This window comes from Sylvia atricapilla, chromosome 13 (assembly GCF_009819655.1).
Source record: "Sylvia atricapilla isolate bSylAtr1 chromosome 13, bSylAtr1.pri, whole genome shotgun sequence".
In the NCBI taxonomy this organism is placed as follows: domain Eukaryota; kingdom Metazoa; phylum Chordata; class Aves; order Passeriformes; family Sylviidae; genus Sylvia; species Sylvia atricapilla.
Window position 1 is genome coordinate 18,820,580 of NC_089152.1, and position 15,685 is coordinate 18,836,264.

The 15,685-nt window shown below is 56.1% G+C and overlaps 2 protein-coding genes across 2 annotated transcripts; one reads left to right on the top strand and one right to left on the bottom strand.

Annotated features, from left to right (window-relative positions):
- Positions 1 to 101: 101 nt before the first annotated feature.
- Positions 102 to 3,541, top strand: NEIL1 (nei like DNA glycosylase 1). The gene is made up of 9 exons (XM_066328732.1): positions 102 to 546; positions 643 to 762; positions 922 to 994; positions 1,465 to 1,564; positions 1,687 to 1,811; positions 2,239 to 2,266; positions 2,631 to 2,704; positions 2,822 to 3,032; positions 3,194 to 3,541. The coding sequence occupies exons 1-9, from the start codon at positions 119 to 121 to the stop codon at positions 3,211 to 3,213; spliced, it is 1,179 nt and encodes a 392-aa protein (XP_066184829.1). The 5' UTR covers positions 102 to 118; the 3' UTR covers positions 3,214 to 3,541.
- Positions 3,542 to 3,836: 295 nt separating this feature from the next.
- On the bottom strand, positions 3,837 to 14,521 carry MAN2C1 (mannosidase alpha class 2C member 1). Its single transcript, XM_066328733.1, has 25 exons — positions 14,425 to 14,521; positions 13,880 to 14,005; positions 13,243 to 13,366; positions 12,895 to 12,965; positions 12,576 to 12,753; positions 11,921 to 12,110; positions 11,455 to 11,561; positions 11,183 to 11,293; positions 10,733 to 10,825; positions 10,498 to 10,614; positions 9,969 to 10,064; positions 9,521 to 9,666; positions 8,961 to 9,084; positions 8,710 to 8,831; positions 8,104 to 8,189; positions 7,476 to 7,646; positions 7,110 to 7,192; positions 6,862 to 6,956; positions 6,648 to 6,752; positions 6,301 to 6,457; positions 5,857 to 6,000; positions 5,659 to 5,768; positions 5,011 to 5,090; positions 4,474 to 4,882; positions 3,837 to 4,399 (listed from the first exon to the last, which is right to left on the bottom strand). Exons 1-25 carry the CDS (start codon positions 14,514 to 14,516, stop codon positions 4,282 to 4,284), a joined length of 3,255 nt encoding a protein of 1,084 aa, XP_066184830.1. The 5' UTR covers positions 14,517 to 14,521; the 3' UTR covers positions 3,837 to 4,281.
- Between the last annotated feature and the right edge of the window lie 1,164 nt (positions 14,522 to 15,685).

Sequence of the window (15,685 nt, forward strand, 5' to 3'; positions counted from 1 at the left end):
GGAGCGCGCACCGCCCGCGGCGCAGCCAATGGGAGCGCGCACCGCCCGCGGCGCAGCCAATGGGGGCGGGCCGTGCCTGCAGACGGCGGCGGCGGGCTCGGGCTGTGCGGTCGCCACCATGCCCGAGTGCCCGGAGCTGCACCTGGCCGGGCGCTTCATCAACGGGGCGTGCGGGGCGCTGGTGTTCGCGGGCGGCGTGGAACGCTCGGCGGTAGGTCGCGGCCCGGAGGTGCCCTTCCGCAGCGAGGCCTACAGCATCTCGGCCATCGCCCGGGGCAAGGAGCTGCGGCTGACGTTGAGCGCGCTGGACCCCGCCGCCGGCCCGCCCGCGCAGGATCTCGTGTTCCGCTTTGGCATGTCGGGGTCGTTTCGGCTGTGCCCCGCCGCCGAGCTGCCCCGCCATGCCCACCTGCGCTTCCTCACCCGTGAGAGCCCCCCGCGCGCACTCTGCTTCGTCGACCCCCGGCGCTTCGGGTCCTGGCGCCTGGGGGCCGCCTGGCAGCCGGAACGCGGGCCCTGCGTCGTCTCCGAGTACCAGGCCTTCAGGTGAGCGTCCTGAGGAATGCTCCCCGCTTGCCTTTGGCTGCTTTTCCTGCGCAGACATGTCCAGATGACTTCGTGATGGCCCGTGCTCACTTGCAGGGAGAATGTGCTGAAGAACCTGGATGACAGGGCTTTTGACAAGTCCATCTGTGAGGCCCTCTTAAACCAGAAGTATTTCAATGGAATTGGGAATTACCTGCGTGCTGAGATCCTGTTCAGGTGAGGTCTGTTGAGCACCCGCTGACCTGCCACAGAGGTTTAGTCTCTAAGAGTTTGCTGGAGCTTGACAGCTCCTTGGCTAAGTCGGCTGTGCCTCCTCAATTGGTGACACTGGATGTGCCAGAAGCGAGGCTTCAGGCTTGTGTGTAACTCTCTCAGGTTGAAGATCCCTCCCTTTGAAAAAGCTCGGACAGTGCTGGAGGCCCTGAAGGAACAGGAGCAGAGGAAGAAGGTGGGGAATACCAGGTGCTTTCATAGGCTCAGAAAGCAGCAAGTTTCCAGGTGCCAGAAGCAGTGGTTTGGTTTCCCTTGATGAGCTCTGCTAGTCTTCTGCCCTAAAGAAGTCTACAAGTGTTCTTGGGGTGGATGAAGAGGAAGAGGTGAGGGAGACACCTTGCAAGTTTAAGATTTCCAAGGACAAGGCTGCAGTAAAGCCCAAGGCTGATCTTGTGGCCTCAGGGGAGAGGAAGCAGCTATTTTAAGCCTGAAAACAAACTACACGACCCACTGCTGGTGTTTTTGTGTGTTAGCCCTCTTTCATGTCTTTGCAGTTAAGTTGGAAGTCTAGTCTGTGGTGAGCTCAGGGCTATTGTGTATGGAGAGTGTGGCAGCTCATCCTCTGGAGGGCAAGAGATGGGGAAGAAGATGGGAGAAGCAGAGGCAGCTGGCAGGTGACTTCTCTGCCCTTCTCCATGCCTGCAGGATCCTTCCCTGACACTGAGCAAGAAGGTAAAGCTGAGGCAAGAGAACCCAGATCTCCTGGAGCTGTGCCACACTGTGCCCATGGAGGTCATCATGGCAGGTGAGGGGACAAGACAGGAAATGAGGGGATGGAGCTGGCAGGGAGGCCGTTTGGGGGGGCATCCTGACATGGTGATCACAGCTTCTGCTCTGATTCTGTCCTTCCCCTGTCTTCCCTTCCAGAAAAGCAGCTCTTTGACCCTGAGCACTCAGATAATTATGCCGCCTTCAAGAACTGGCTGCAGTGTTACTTGGTGCCTGGCATGAGCTCCCTGCGTGACCGCAGTGGCAGGACCATATGGTTCCAGGTAGGAGCCCCCAGACCACTTCTCCAAGGGGACACTGGCCTGTTTTCTGCTTGCTGAGACTCCCATTACACTGTGTGGCTGGGGGTCTCCCTCTCCATTGAGTTACTGGGCACGGAGGTGACAAGGACCTCCTGTGTGGTGGGCAATCTGGAGCAGATGGAGGGAATAAGGGACTTTGGGTGGCCTGGCAGCTCTGTTCTTCCCTCCTGGGCCCTGTGTTTGGGGCCTTGCAGGTACAGGAATTGACAGTAGAGTCCCCAAGGCACAGGGCAGGCAGAGCAAGCCCAACTCCACTGCCTTCCCAGGGAAATGTGGCTGCTTCCCTGCCACTGAGGTGGCTGCAGGATGGAGAAAGAGGCAGGGATTCTGCTGTTGCTGCCTACAGAATGACTGCACCCCAGTCAATGCTCTGTCCCCTTCTTTACAGGGAGAGGCTGGCCCCATGGCTCCCAAAGGTGAGTTTCCTCTCCCCTTCCTGTGGGACCCACTCTTGCTCCAGGAGGGCTGGAGCCTGGGAAACCCTGTTCTTGCTGTGCAGCACAAGGGCACAGGCAGGAGCAAAGCCATTCTCTCTGGGGTGCTGACAGGCTTGTGACAGTTGTTGGCACCGAGGGACAGAACCTGTTTGTCCCCAAGGCTTCCTAGCAGCATCCTAAGCAGCCTGGGTGCATGCAGCTGTTGGATGGTTTTTCACCCTGTAGTTCCTTGCCCAGGACAGCATCCCTGCAAGGTCACTGTGACATGGGCTGTCCCTTGGGGTGCAGGCTCTGCCTTATCCTCTCCTCACCCCACCTCACCTGGGCACATCCTCTCCTGCAGGGCAGAGACCTCGCAAGAAGAGCCCTCAGGTGAAGGCAGAGCCCAAGGCCCTGAGCCCCAAGGTGAGCAGCTTTGTGGCTGTGTCTGGCTGTCCTGTTGCCCGTGCCTTGTTTGGGCTGCTCATGAGTTCATGGTGATGATCCTACGTGGAGTTTCCCATCTTGGTAAGCGCCACTCTGGTGCCCACCCAGGCCACCACCCCACGTGCCTTGAAACGGCGCTGCAGTGCTGCAGTGAACCCCCAAAAGTCAGAGGAGAAGGAGGAAGAGAAGGAAGAGGAGGCTGATGGGGCAAGGAAGGGACGTGCTCGTGGGAGGAGGAAAGCAACTGCTGCTCCAGCCTTGCCTGAGGTGCCTCTAAACGTCAGAAGAAGCCGCCGGCTATCTGCTCACAGGGGCAAAGGTGAGACTGGCAGTCCCTGTGGCTGAGGTGCACACGGGGGGGCTGTGAGACAGCTCCCTTGTGCAGAGGGGACTGAGGAGTGCCACAAGCAAGAGAGGAGCCCACGGGGCAGAGCCAGATACCCCCTTGCCCTCTGACTCATTTCCCTCTTCCTTCTCCAGGTGCAGCCCCTGCCGTCTGACTGTCACCTGCTGCCACCTCCTGAGGGGCATTTAAGGGGCCAAGAGGAGCTCAGGCAGGGCCTGGCCACAGACCGGGGTTAGTGCTAGTGAAAATGGAGCTGCTCTATACCTGTGCTCACACTGGTTTGCTACTGTTGCATCCTGACAGTGTGGGAGGGAGAAGCTGAGAGTGGGGTTGAGGCTTTTTTCTGCTCTCCACGGGGATTTGAGGGGAAAAAGGGCCGGGCCACATGTGCTGGACTCTTGACTCTTCCCTCTCCCTCTTCCCTTTCTGGCTGCTGATCCAATCACTGTTTTTAGCTGTCTAATAAAGTATTTTGTGTAGAAATCACCATGAATGCCTTTTCATGTGAAATCCTTCTGTGCCTTTTCGTGCAAAATTCTTCTGTGCCCAGCCTCTTCTCCACAGGGGCTGGAGCAGACTTCCCCTCTACCTCATGCCCCCAAAATAAAGGTAAGTTCAACCTCCCCAATGCCAGGAGAGATCCTGCTCAGGTGGACACTAAAAGAGCAACTACACCAAAGGCCCTGGGAGGAGGCAGGTCAGTGCAGTTCCTGAAAACAAGAAAACAGGCTCGAGCTTGTTTTTATGTAATTGTCTTGATTATTTTTTTTGTGTGTGTGTGTTTCCTCTTCGGCAAGGGCAGTGCAAAGGGCAGGCAGGTGGAAGGTGGAGAAAGGAAGGAGAGGAGTGTGTTTTTACACTCACTGCTAGACAAGATGAAGGCTGTGACGCTGTGGAAGCTGCTGCTCCCCAAACCTTTGTGTCTGGAACAGAGCCTGTGCAGGGCCATCAGCCTGTTTGCACCTTTGTCCACACTTTAATGAGCTCAGAACACACTCAAGCCCACTCACCCTGGTTGGGCAGTGGGCAGCTGTCCTTCCCTGAGGAGTGGGGTTGTTCAAGTGCTGCTCTCCAACACTTGGGTGCAGGACATGGGGACACTGCCCTACCCTGGAACTGCTGCCTTGCATAACTCTTGGGCTGGGGAACAGCTCAGTCTGTGATTTGAGCTCACTGTGTTGGGGCAGGTGGCTGCAGCATCAGCCAGGCACGATGTCTGGTGTCAGCAGCTCCGGAGCAGGAGGACAGAGAGCACGCGGAAGGGTGTGAAGGAAAGCCTCAGGCCCTGTGGCTCCAGTGGCAGGTGCCCCTCTGTAGCTGGACGCTCCAGGAGGTCACAGCTGGGGGCAAAGCACAAGGGTGAAGGGCCTGATCTCCATCCCCACACCCTCCCAGCCCTTCTGCACAGACTCACAGCATTGCCTCCTTAATGGGGAGGGAGGTCTGGAGCCAGGCGGTGACGGTGCTGCCATGGGCCTCGTAGAGCCGAACCACCAAACCCTCAGCTCTGTCCTCGGCCTTTGGGGGAGTGCACACAGGCGAGACTGGCACAGCCTCTCCAGCACAAGCTGCTGTGCTCAGCTGAGCCTGCCCACCCTGGGTGTGGGTGAAAGCAAGCCCTGCCCAACAACAGCACCTTAGCCCCTCTGCCCTCCCCTCCTCCACCCCAGCACCTGCCTGCTTGACACTCTCCAGCACGATGGCAGGTGAGCTGACAGAAAAGGCACTCCAGGCTGGGCACTGGGCACAGCTGGCCGGCACCACATGGAGGGGGAAATTCAAGTTGTAGGCCTGCTGAATCACACCGGCCTCCTGGAAGGAACCTGCAGCACAAGAACCTCTCTCCAGTCAGCCTTTACATGCACAGCCAGGGGCATGCTCACCCCAAGGGTCACTGGAGTATCTGCCACCCTGCATGTCCCCATGGGCCACAGATCTGCCTGTCACTCACCCTGGTGTGGCATCACAGCATAGGTGAACTGGTGGTGCCCAATGTCTGCTGTGGAATCAGGGGACTTGGGTGCTCTCAGCCTAAGGCAACGTGAGGTTAGTGAGACCAGTGCCTTGAGACAGTCACCCAGAGCAGAGCCAGAGCACTGTGACAAGACAACTGCTTCCCTTGGTACCTAGAGGCTGAGACATGAAGTGGAAGCAAACACACAGCAGTAAAAAGACCCTGGACAGTCCCAGAAGCTAAAAAACTGGGGTGTCATCCTGTGAAAATTGTGGCTGCCTGAGTCAAACTGAAAGAGGCAGTTTCTTTTAGCTTTGTACGAACCTGCAACTTATTAATACTCCTGTTCCTTTCCTCTCCTTAAGCCTCCTGTCCTGGGAAATGTTTTGGTTAGCAACAGAAAAGCTACCTGCCACAACTATGAATCTGATCTCTCCTGAATTATCTTTGAGCACAGTTCACAGGACTTAGTCAGTTGGAACTAAGATAATGTAAATCAGCCCAATCCCCAGAAAACAGCCACCCACCAGACTACTTTCTTGTTAACTAAGGTCATTTAGGAGCAGGTGTTGCCTTGACTTCCAAGAGACACCTCAGAAGGCAGAGTACCTGCAGCAGCTCCTCCCTCACCCATCCCTAACTCACAGGGAGAGGCTGAGGACGTTCCTGTGGGCTGATGCTCCATATTTGCAGTCGTTCAGCAGAGCTACCCCAAAGCCATGCTCAGAGAGATCCAGCCACTTGTGAACCCACACCTGCAGCAGGTACCAGGGGATGTGTTCACCACATGGAGGCAGGAAGAGGAGCAGCTTGGCCCCAGGAGCAGAGCAGCTCCCCCCTCACCTCGAAGCGAGCCCAGTCCCAGGACGTGTTCCAGTGCGTTGGCCGCTGCAGGTGTCCGAACTGGATCTCGTAGGTAGCATTTGTGCTCCGGACCTGCACAGGGAACTCCACCTTCAGGAACTTGTGAGCCTCCTTCCACTCAACCTACATGTGGCAGCAGAAGGATGTCACCACGGGGGACTGAGAGGCAGAGACTGCACTTCTCGTGTCCCGGTGTGCAGCAGCCAGTCCACGTCAGCTACAACAAAAACACACCAGAGTCTCAACACGGATGAACTGGTGGGTCCCTCTTCCACCCTTGTCCCTTGGGACCCCCAGCCTTGGGCTGCTTTCTGCAGAGGAGGACAGATAGCAGGGGACTCCAGGGAAGAAAACAGGGAGTGGAAATATAATTCAGACACAAGGTTCAGCTCCCTGGTTCCCAGGAGCAGCCAGGGGCCAAACCTGTGTCAGGAAGCGGAGGTACGGGCACGCGGCATCCAGGATGATCTCCTGGGTTAAGGTGCTGCTTTTCCCAACCTGCAGGGAGAACCTCACGCTTCCCCGCAGGCCCCCAGCCAGGGTGATTTCCAGAGGCTTCAGCAGTGTTGTCACTGGCTTCCTAGAGAAAGGAATGAAGGCAGAGGTAGTCTCAGCCTGCTAGATCCAGGTTCCCAAACCCCAGTGCAGCCACCCACACAGCAGGCACTCACTTCTCCAGTGTGAATGCTCTCTTACAGCTAGGACTGACAGGGGAACAAGAATCTCAGGGCAAAGCCAAAATCCAAGTGCTGCATGCACTGCTCCTCTACCTGGTTTCCAAGTGATAATCCATCACATCCCAGGCGTCCCAGTAGAGGGGAACATCATCAAAGAGTGCAAACTGGTTTGCATAGCAGCCATCCGGGATTGACTCTCTGAAAGAAAGTGGAATAGGGTAACAGCATCAGAAGGACTGGCAGTGGAGAAAGGTGCACAGTGGGACAGGTTTGAGGAGCTCAGGGCCAGGAACTGGGTGACACAGACCTCCCGGAGTCCAGCAGCTGAAGCGAGGTCAGGTGCCCCATTGTGTCCAGGCAGACAGCAATTACCCCATTCTCCATGGTAATGGAGCCATCCTCCTTGGGAAAAGGCCAGAAACAGGTGTCACAGACCCACACCTGCAGGAGCTGAGTGCCTCCATTGCAAATTTAATACCTGGATTCCTTAGATTTCTCCTCAAACAACCTCTGATGTGGGGAACATAGACCTGAGGAAATCTGCCTTGTGCTTACCTGTTTCCTCACTGCCACAGGCTGAGGAGGCACTAACGGCTCCTGCACTAGAGCATAGCCCATGCTGGGGACTGTCACCAGAGCTGGAAAGCAAAGAGGTTCTGTTCCAACACTGGCCCCAGACTGAACCCCCAAGTGACATGACTGCTGTCCTACTGCTCTTGTGTCAGATCTACCTCCTCCCATACCCTCCTCTTCTTCATGCACACTTCAGGGGACTTTATCCCATTTCAAGTTGTCCAAAAAACAAACCAATCAGTCACTAAAACCCTTCCCAGGGCAGGGAGAGGCAGGGTATTTCTCTGTTAGCTGTCTCTGCCGCTGTAAGGAACTCTGATACAAGTGCTACTGCCAGGTCAGACATACCCAAAGTCTCTGTTCCCTCTGGCCCAGGCCTGGAGATCACCTCGGTGCGTTCCCAGGACAACGTGTTCAACACGAGGGTGCTCGGGGTGCTCCATGCATTGGGCTGCAGCAGATCCCTGCACAGGGACTGCACAGCTTCCTCCTGCAGCTGAGCACCAGCCCTGCGGATCTCTGGGCAATAAAAGGGCCTGAGTTAGATCTGAGAGAGCTTCTGGCACTCTCTGTGCAATGAACACACACTTTATCTCCTTCCAAGCTACAATTGCTAATTATCATTAATTATTATTATCTATTAGTAAGTAATTCAAGTGTATAATTATTCTAAACTTTGTTATTACAAGATTACAACGAGCTGTGCCAGCTCAGCTGGAAAATTCTGGTTAATGAAGCTCCTGCAAGCACCCCTGAGCAGGCAGAAACAAACCTTGGTGGGAATCTATCCTGGCATGCCAGCAGCAAGAAGCAAAGTCAATAAATTGGGATGGTTCTCAATCCCTTGGCTCCTCTGCTAGTTTAAGGCTGTTTCAGACATGCCTGCAAAGGCTGGCCCTGGCAGCCCAGGGCTGGAACCTCCACAGCCCCACTCCTCCCACAGGTGAGTGCCCTCCTAGCCAAGCTCCTTGCTCACCTGTGTAGTACTGCAGGGCATCCTCAACCACGAGCTGGATACAGCTGCCTGGCAGGACATCATGGAACTGGTTGAGCAGCAATAACCTAAAACAGAGAGCAGAAACCAGGGAAGAAAGCAGCAGAACACTGGATTTGTGCTGGTTTAGAACAAGCTCTTCTCTCAAACAAGAGCCTTGCTTGCAAGACAGACAAACTTAATAACCGTTCCTTATTCCCCCATTACCCAGCACTTGAGAGAAAAGGATTTTTTCCACAGCATCCTTTAATTCCCTTTATGTTAGGGCTTGTCAACTGTCATCTCAGTAAACCACAACCACTGGCAGTAAGAGCTATTTGTTTTCACCCCTCAGGGCTACAAGATACGTTGTTGCACAAGCTCAAACAAGCCAAAACTGGGGAGGTTACAGTAAGCTTCGGTAGGAAAGGAAGCTTCCAGACAGCAAAGAAGTGAGGGTTTGGAGTTATTTTTCAGTAGGAGAATCAAGCAAAGCAGCAAATTCTTTCCAGGTAGATTCCTGCTCGGTTTATGGCAGGGGTTGTGTACATGCAGTGCTGCAGCACTGAACTCTTCCCCAGTACCAGCAGGGCTCCCACACTCCCTCACCTCCAGAGCTGCTGGAGCTGGCTGGCAGGATACCGGAACCCTCTGTCCTGAGCCACAGCCAGGCTGCTGAGCACTTCCACATCATGGAGAATCCGCTCACATTCTCGATTCCCCTTCTTTATCTGGTGCCAATTAAGGACAGAAGGAAGATGCTCAGGAAATGGGTAGCTGGGAGTGGATCCCTCACACCAGTGGCAGAATCCCAGCTCCATGCAGGTGCATGGCCCCTTGTCTGGGAGTGGGACCCTCACCTGGGCCTGGGTGGTGTAGGTGCCATTGTGCAGCTCCAGGAAGAGCTCTCCCACCCAGGTGCACAGCTGGGATGACTCCTTCTCCAAGACAGAAAAGAGCTGGTCAGGAGTGGAGATTTGCACCCTGTGGGACAGACACACAGACAGTGATGAGCTGGGGAGAAGCCTGTGACATGGCTAATGGTGCATCCAGGCTGGAAAGGTGACAGGCCTCAGAAACTGCAACACAACCATACGAAGTATTCCCCTCACCCTTCTCCTGCTCCCCTGTGACCCTGTCTGTCTCCTGTGGACATTCCCCAGGCAGGTGGTGGCTGCCAGGCACAGCTGGCCATCTACTGCACGGCTCTCCTGAGGGGTCACAAGCAGTCCATGGCTGCCCCATGGACCTGTTCTTACAGCTTTTGATGATGGAGAGATTGCATCCTCCTGAAAATCCTTCCCAGCCTCTGGTTGTCCATCTACCTGCCATTCTCCCTTTCTTTTGGCACTGTTGAAGGCCAGGCCTGGCTCAAAGCAAAAGCCCCTGCCAGGAGAGAGGATGGGAGCTCTCCTCTCACCTGGGCAGCCCATCTGTGTTACTCATTCTTTTCATCCTATCCAGCATCTTCTGCGTGGGTCCCCCTCCTCCATCTCCAAAGCCGAAGAGGAACGCGCTGTGATTCACACGGCCTTTGTCCTTGTTGTTTTTCACTGTTTTCAGGATCTGGAGAGATTTTTGGGCAGTCACAATCCTCTGGCACCCAGCCCCAGCTCCCACAGCTCCATAAAAGAAAACCAGGTTAGTCTTTAGGGTGCAAAGCCCAGTCTTGCTTCTCTTCCCCAGCCCAAAGTGCCTAAATCAGGCAAAGACACATCTTGGAGTCAGACACCCCAACAGTCTTTCTCCAACAATGCTGCCAGATATCCTGCTCCCTTTCCCAGGCAGTGCCCTCTCCCACGAGCCTCACATCTGGCCTCAAGGGGCTGGCACTGCCCTTCTCGTGCAGGTCTGGCAACCTCACTCACCTCTTCCACTCGCCCATGCATCCCATAGGAATCACCAGGGGGGAAATGGGTCAGGACTTGGGAACCGTCAATGCCTTCCCAGAAAAAGGTGTGATGCTGAAGGGAGAGAAAGGAAAATGTAATGCACAAGGGCATTTCAGAGCCTCTTCAGGATGCAAACTGGGCCTTCATTTCCTCTCCTGGGAGGTGCAGGATGCCCTGACAGATCAGCTCAAGGAGAGTACAAGAACAGGGAATACCACAAGGGCAAGGGCTGGGTTTGCTGCCTGTTGGACTCACACACGAGTCACAGCTTCCCATCTGGAAGTAGAAGGAATATCTAGGCCAAGGGCCTGGCTGGGATATCTGACCATGTCCTTCCTCTCTCCTAAACCCTGACAGGACATCACTACCACCGAAACCTAGCGGCTTCTGGAAGCAGAGCCTATGATAGCTGAACTGAAGAACTGTGGAACCAACAGCTCCAGCTCTGCAGAAGACTCCAGCACCCACATGTCTATCCCCTGGGGAGAAGGCAAGCACAGCTCACCGGGAAGGAGTTCACCAGGTTCCAGCTGAGCTTCTGCGTGAGGAAGCGCTGGATCCCACAGCCACGCATCAGCTGGGGCAGCTGGGCTGAGTATCCAAATGTGTCCGGCAGCCAGAACTGGGAGCACAGGGGACAGGAGCAGAGGGAGAGGCACACACCAGTCAGCCCAACCTCACAAAGAGCAAGGGGTGGAAGGAGATGGTGGGCAAGGGAGGTATGATAGAAAAACAAGTACCTCGGAGCAGAGCCGACCAAACTGCTCCTGGAAGAATCTCTGTCCCTGCAGGAACTGCCGCACCATGGACTCCCCACTGGGAAGGTTCCCATCCTGGGGGGGAAGGCACAGGCAGTCCATGAGGAAAGCCAGGCACCAGGAAAGGAGAGATCTTGTAAGACACTCCATTCCCACCCACCTGGCCTGGCAGATTGTGGGGAGAACCTCAGCAGGGCTCGGCAGAGGGAAAAAGGAGGAACACACTGGGGAATCTAAAGCTCCTTTCTCAGGGAATGATTTGGGAGGATTGTATTTTTGCTAGGCTGGACACTTCAGACAGCTGCTGTTCCTAGGCCTGGAGACCATCCAGACAGGCTCAGCAAAGGCTCTGCTCCCCACTGCAGCATCAGACCTGGTCCCAGAGGATGGCACGAGGAGGGTGCAGCAAGGCAGGCTCACCATGCTACTCACCATTTCCACCCAGGTGCCTCCAACAGGAATGAACTGTCCCTTGGCCACAAAGTCCTGAATGCGTGCATAGAGCCCAGGGTAGCAGCTCCTCACCCACTCGAACTGCTGAGCCTGCCAGAGCACAGGGATCAGCCCCAGCTCCCTCCATACCACCCCACACCCTGCCCCTTCTCTCTGCAGCACCTCTGGTTGGTTACACCCCCTCATCTCCTTTTGCTGAAGAAGCAATATACCACAAGCAGAGGAGAGGTGTCCGGAGGGAGATCACTCACCTGGGAGCAGGCAAAGGTGAGCTCTGGATTGTGCTCCATCAGATGGACCACGGTGACCCAGCTCCGGGCGCACTTACGGATGGTCTCCTCATACGGCCACAGCCAGGCTGCAGGGACAGGCACGGCCCCACCATGGTTACTACCTAACTCAAGCTCCTCATGGAGCTGCAATCTCTCTGAAACCCCTCCTGGGATGGGAAATCAAGGCGTGAAGCCCAACAGGTGGAACACAGCAGATTGTATAATTCATTCCTGATCCCCAGTCACATCAGTGTTCCAAAGGGCACAGCTAGCCAGACCCACAGTCCCACATTGCCCCAGTGACAAACCAGCAGCACAGAGGTCCCATTCCCTTCTCTCAAGGCATGGTATCCTGTGCCTGGAGCCCAAGGGCAGGCTGTTTTCCCCTTGGGCAGCATGCCCTGGCCTCCAGGTGAGAGGAGGGGGAGTGCTGTGCTGCTCTCACCAGAGTCAATGTGGCAATGTCCCATGGCATGGATGGTGTGCTGGCTCTCGCCGTTCCTCTGGCTGAAGATGGCTGCAGCCAGCTCATGTGCAGCAGGGAAGGTGGAGGGGTCCGTAACATCACACACGTTGACCATCTGGTTGGCAGTGTACAGTGCCTGGAAACTCCTCTGGTTTTCCTCCCCGAGGAGCTGGGGTTGAGAGGGATAAAAGTACAACTCTGGCCACTGTATCAGGTCAGATGTCACCTGCCTCCAGGAGAACCTGTTACCTCCTTTCAACATCTGTCTCAGGCAGTCATAACAAGTAGACACCATGTCTCTCCTTCACAAACACATGCCTTTTCTCACATGTCTTCCAGATCCAGGTTCCACATATTCCCTTCCAGGGGTCTGTGGTTAACACATCCTGCTTTGGAGCAGGAAGTGGATGAAAAAACACCTGTGGCTTCTCTCAATTCAGTTTTTTCCTACTCTAGAATATACTGAGTTGGAAGGGAACCCACAAGGATCATCAGCCCCAGAAAGTGTCAGTTGTGCTGAAGCAGAAGCAGCAAACATTTTCTCCTCCAAGGTCTCAGTTCACAGAACAGCAGGAGGAGGAGGTACAGTGAAGTTGAGGAAAAAGGTGAAAGAAGGGAAGAGGAGCTCCCAGACCTGAGCCATGTCCAGCAGTATTTCCAGATCCACCAGCAGTTCATAGACATCTCTGTTGAAGACAACCAGCTCAGCCTTGCTCAAGGTAACCCTCCTGTCTGGATCTGGAGGGGCGATCATGCTGCCCTTGCCAGCTCCAAAGAGCCCATTGCAGGCCAGCTCCACATAAAGTGTCAGGCTGTGGGTTCAAGAGGAAACCATCAGGGAGCAGGTCACAAGCACCAGGACACAGACAAGGACGTGTGTGTCCTTGGCCTTGGCTTCCCACAACACCAAGGTCCCCCAGCAGTGAGGAGCTCTGGCTCAGCTGACCACCCACCTGTGGGGTTCTGACTCTTTCAGGCTTCTTGTCAGGATGTAGCTGGTCTTCTCACCTTCCTTAGTCAATCCCTGCACAGGAAGATGGCACATTCAGCACCATGTCACGTAGAGGGCATGACAGCAGGCTGGATGGGCAGGATAAGATACCCCAAAGTCCAGCTGCACAGAGGGGCTGGCCCCACACGCTGTAGGATAATTGTTGGCACAAGAACAGGAACCACAGCTGCTGCTGCCCCAGCAGCACCACGACCACTGCATGCACCACCACAGAACATGGCAGTGGTGCCAGAGGTCACCACTGTGTACACAGCAGGGCACCTGGCACACCTGACCCGTGCCTCCATACCTGCACAGGCTGGGCATCTCGCCACACCATGCCCTCCCCATCGCTCTCCCAGACGAAGTGCACTTCCCGCCCTGCCCATGCCGGGGGGATGCTCAGCTCCACCTTAAACCAGCACGTCTCCCATCTGAAAGAGAGCAAGCAGCAACCTCAGTCCACCATGTGACCTTCTCCAGAGGGAAAGAATGCTTCCTCAGAGCCCTCCATGGAAAAACCAGAGTGGGGGCAGCCCACGAGTTTGATGGGATTCACACACAACGATGCTGCCTGTCCATACACACACCTGATTTAACCTGTGCCCTTCTGGGACCCCAGAGAAACCATCAATGTGTCTTCTCTGACTGCTGCTGGGATAAGAATCTTCTCCCAAACTTGACAAGCAAACACATCCCCCCAAGAAGCATCAGAGATACAACCATGGTCACAAGGAGCTCTCAGAAGAAACAAGCAAGAAACTTGTCTGTTCCCTCATGAAATCTCCCTTAGGCCTTCTGGGCAGGCACCTCCAAGCACTCATCACGAAGATCATCAACCCATCTCCTCTCCAGAGACAGCTTGTGAGGACTCACCCACACAAAAAACTCCGAGACACGACTCCAAACCCACCGCGGGCACAGCACCACCGAACCCTGGTACTCACGTGGGTCCGAAGGACTGTCCCACCTGAGCCGGCCCGAATTCCTGCACAACAGCCTCCTCGTACGGGATGCGCCGCGGGGTTTGGAAGTAGGAGAGCGATGCTGGTGGACAGCGATCCCCAAAAAGCCTGTGGTGGGAGATGGCCAGGACACATTAGTAAGATTAGCCCCACACGGACCAGCCCAGAGGCGGTGCAGGGAGCTTTCCCAGCACGGCTGAATCGCCATCGCCCTGCCGCCACCCACCACCCTCAATAATATTAGATCACTGAGTAATAAAGCGGCCTGATGGCCCCTGGTGGCCAGGGGAGGGCTGGGGGGCAGAGGGGCAGTGCCGTGGAGCCCCGAGGAGCGCTCCACGCCGACTCAGGACTGTATGTGCGGTGTGTGTGTGATTTGTCCCCTCAGTGAGTCCACTCCCCGGGCCCCCGGACCCACAGCGGGCAGCGCCGAGGGGCATCACCCCCGCCCCGAGGGGACACAGCGGAGCCTGTCCCCGCCGCCGCCAGCACCCGGGGTGTCCCGGAGGGTCCCCCGCGCCGCCCACCTGCCCCGCAGGTTGCAGTCGGTGAAGTAGACGTCGGAGATGAACTTCTCCACTCGCTCCAGGGCCGTCCGCCGGTGCTTGATCGCGGCCATGGCACTGCCACTGCCCCCGCCCCGCCCCGCGCTGCGCAGGCGCGGCTCAGCCCTGAGCCCTGAGCGCTGAGCCCTGAGCGCTGAGCCCGGAGCCCGGAGCCCGGAGCCCGGAGCCCGGAGCCCGGAGCCCTCAGCCCGGAGCCCGGAGCCCTGAGCCCGGAGCCCTCAGCCCTGAGCCCGGGGCCCTGAGCCCTGAGCCCTGAGCCCTGAGCCCTGAGCCCTGAGCCCTCAGCCCTGAGCCCTGAGCCCTCAGCCCTGAGCCCGGAGCCCGGAGTCCTGAGCCCGGAGCCCGTAACCCTCAGCCCTGAGCCCGGAGCCCGGAGCCCTGAGCCCGGCTCTCCGCGCCCTCCTCGCTTCCAGCTCTCCTGCTTCCATCCTCCGCGGCGCATCCCGTACGAGGAGGCTGTTGTGCAGGAATTCGGGCCGGCTCAGGTGGGACAGTCCTTCGGGCCCACGTGAGTACCAGGGTTCGGTGGTGCTGTGCCCGTGGTGGGTTTGGAGTCGTGTCTCAGGGTTTTTTGTGTGGGTGAGTCCTCACAAGCTGTCTCTGGAGAGGAGATGGGTTGATGATCTTCGTGATGAGTGCTTGGAGGTGCCTGCCCAGAAGGCCTAAGGGAGATTTCATGAGGGAACAGACAAGTTTCTTGCTTGTTTCTTCTGAGAGCTCCTTGTGACCATGGTTTGTATCTCTGATGCTTCTTGGGGGGATGTGTTTGCTTGTCAAGTTTGGGAGAAAATTCTTATCCCACCCTGGATGAGGAGAAGGCAGAACCCAACTCATCACTGTCCCTCAGGCTAAGCATTCCTGCACCCTCCTCTCCATGTCCTGGTTTGCCTCCAAATCACCCCAAAAATGTCATTATTATTAGGAGGGAAGGAAGAATCTGTACATGATGCTCAGCCCTGACGTTTTAATGGAAATACTGCGCTACAGTCAAGTTTACAACACTGGTATAGAAATCACACGGGTTGTGGCCCGAGGATCATGTCACAGAATACAAAAAGCATGATGAAACAAAAAGAAAATTAAAAAAGCGCAAAGCTCTGCTGTTGTACAGGCTGGGAGCAGAGCTGGGATGCCAGGTGGAGCACCAGAGGCAGAGGTCTCCCCACGGTGTGTCCCAGGGACCTGCACCAGCCCCCTTGGCTCAATGACCTGTAGGCACAGG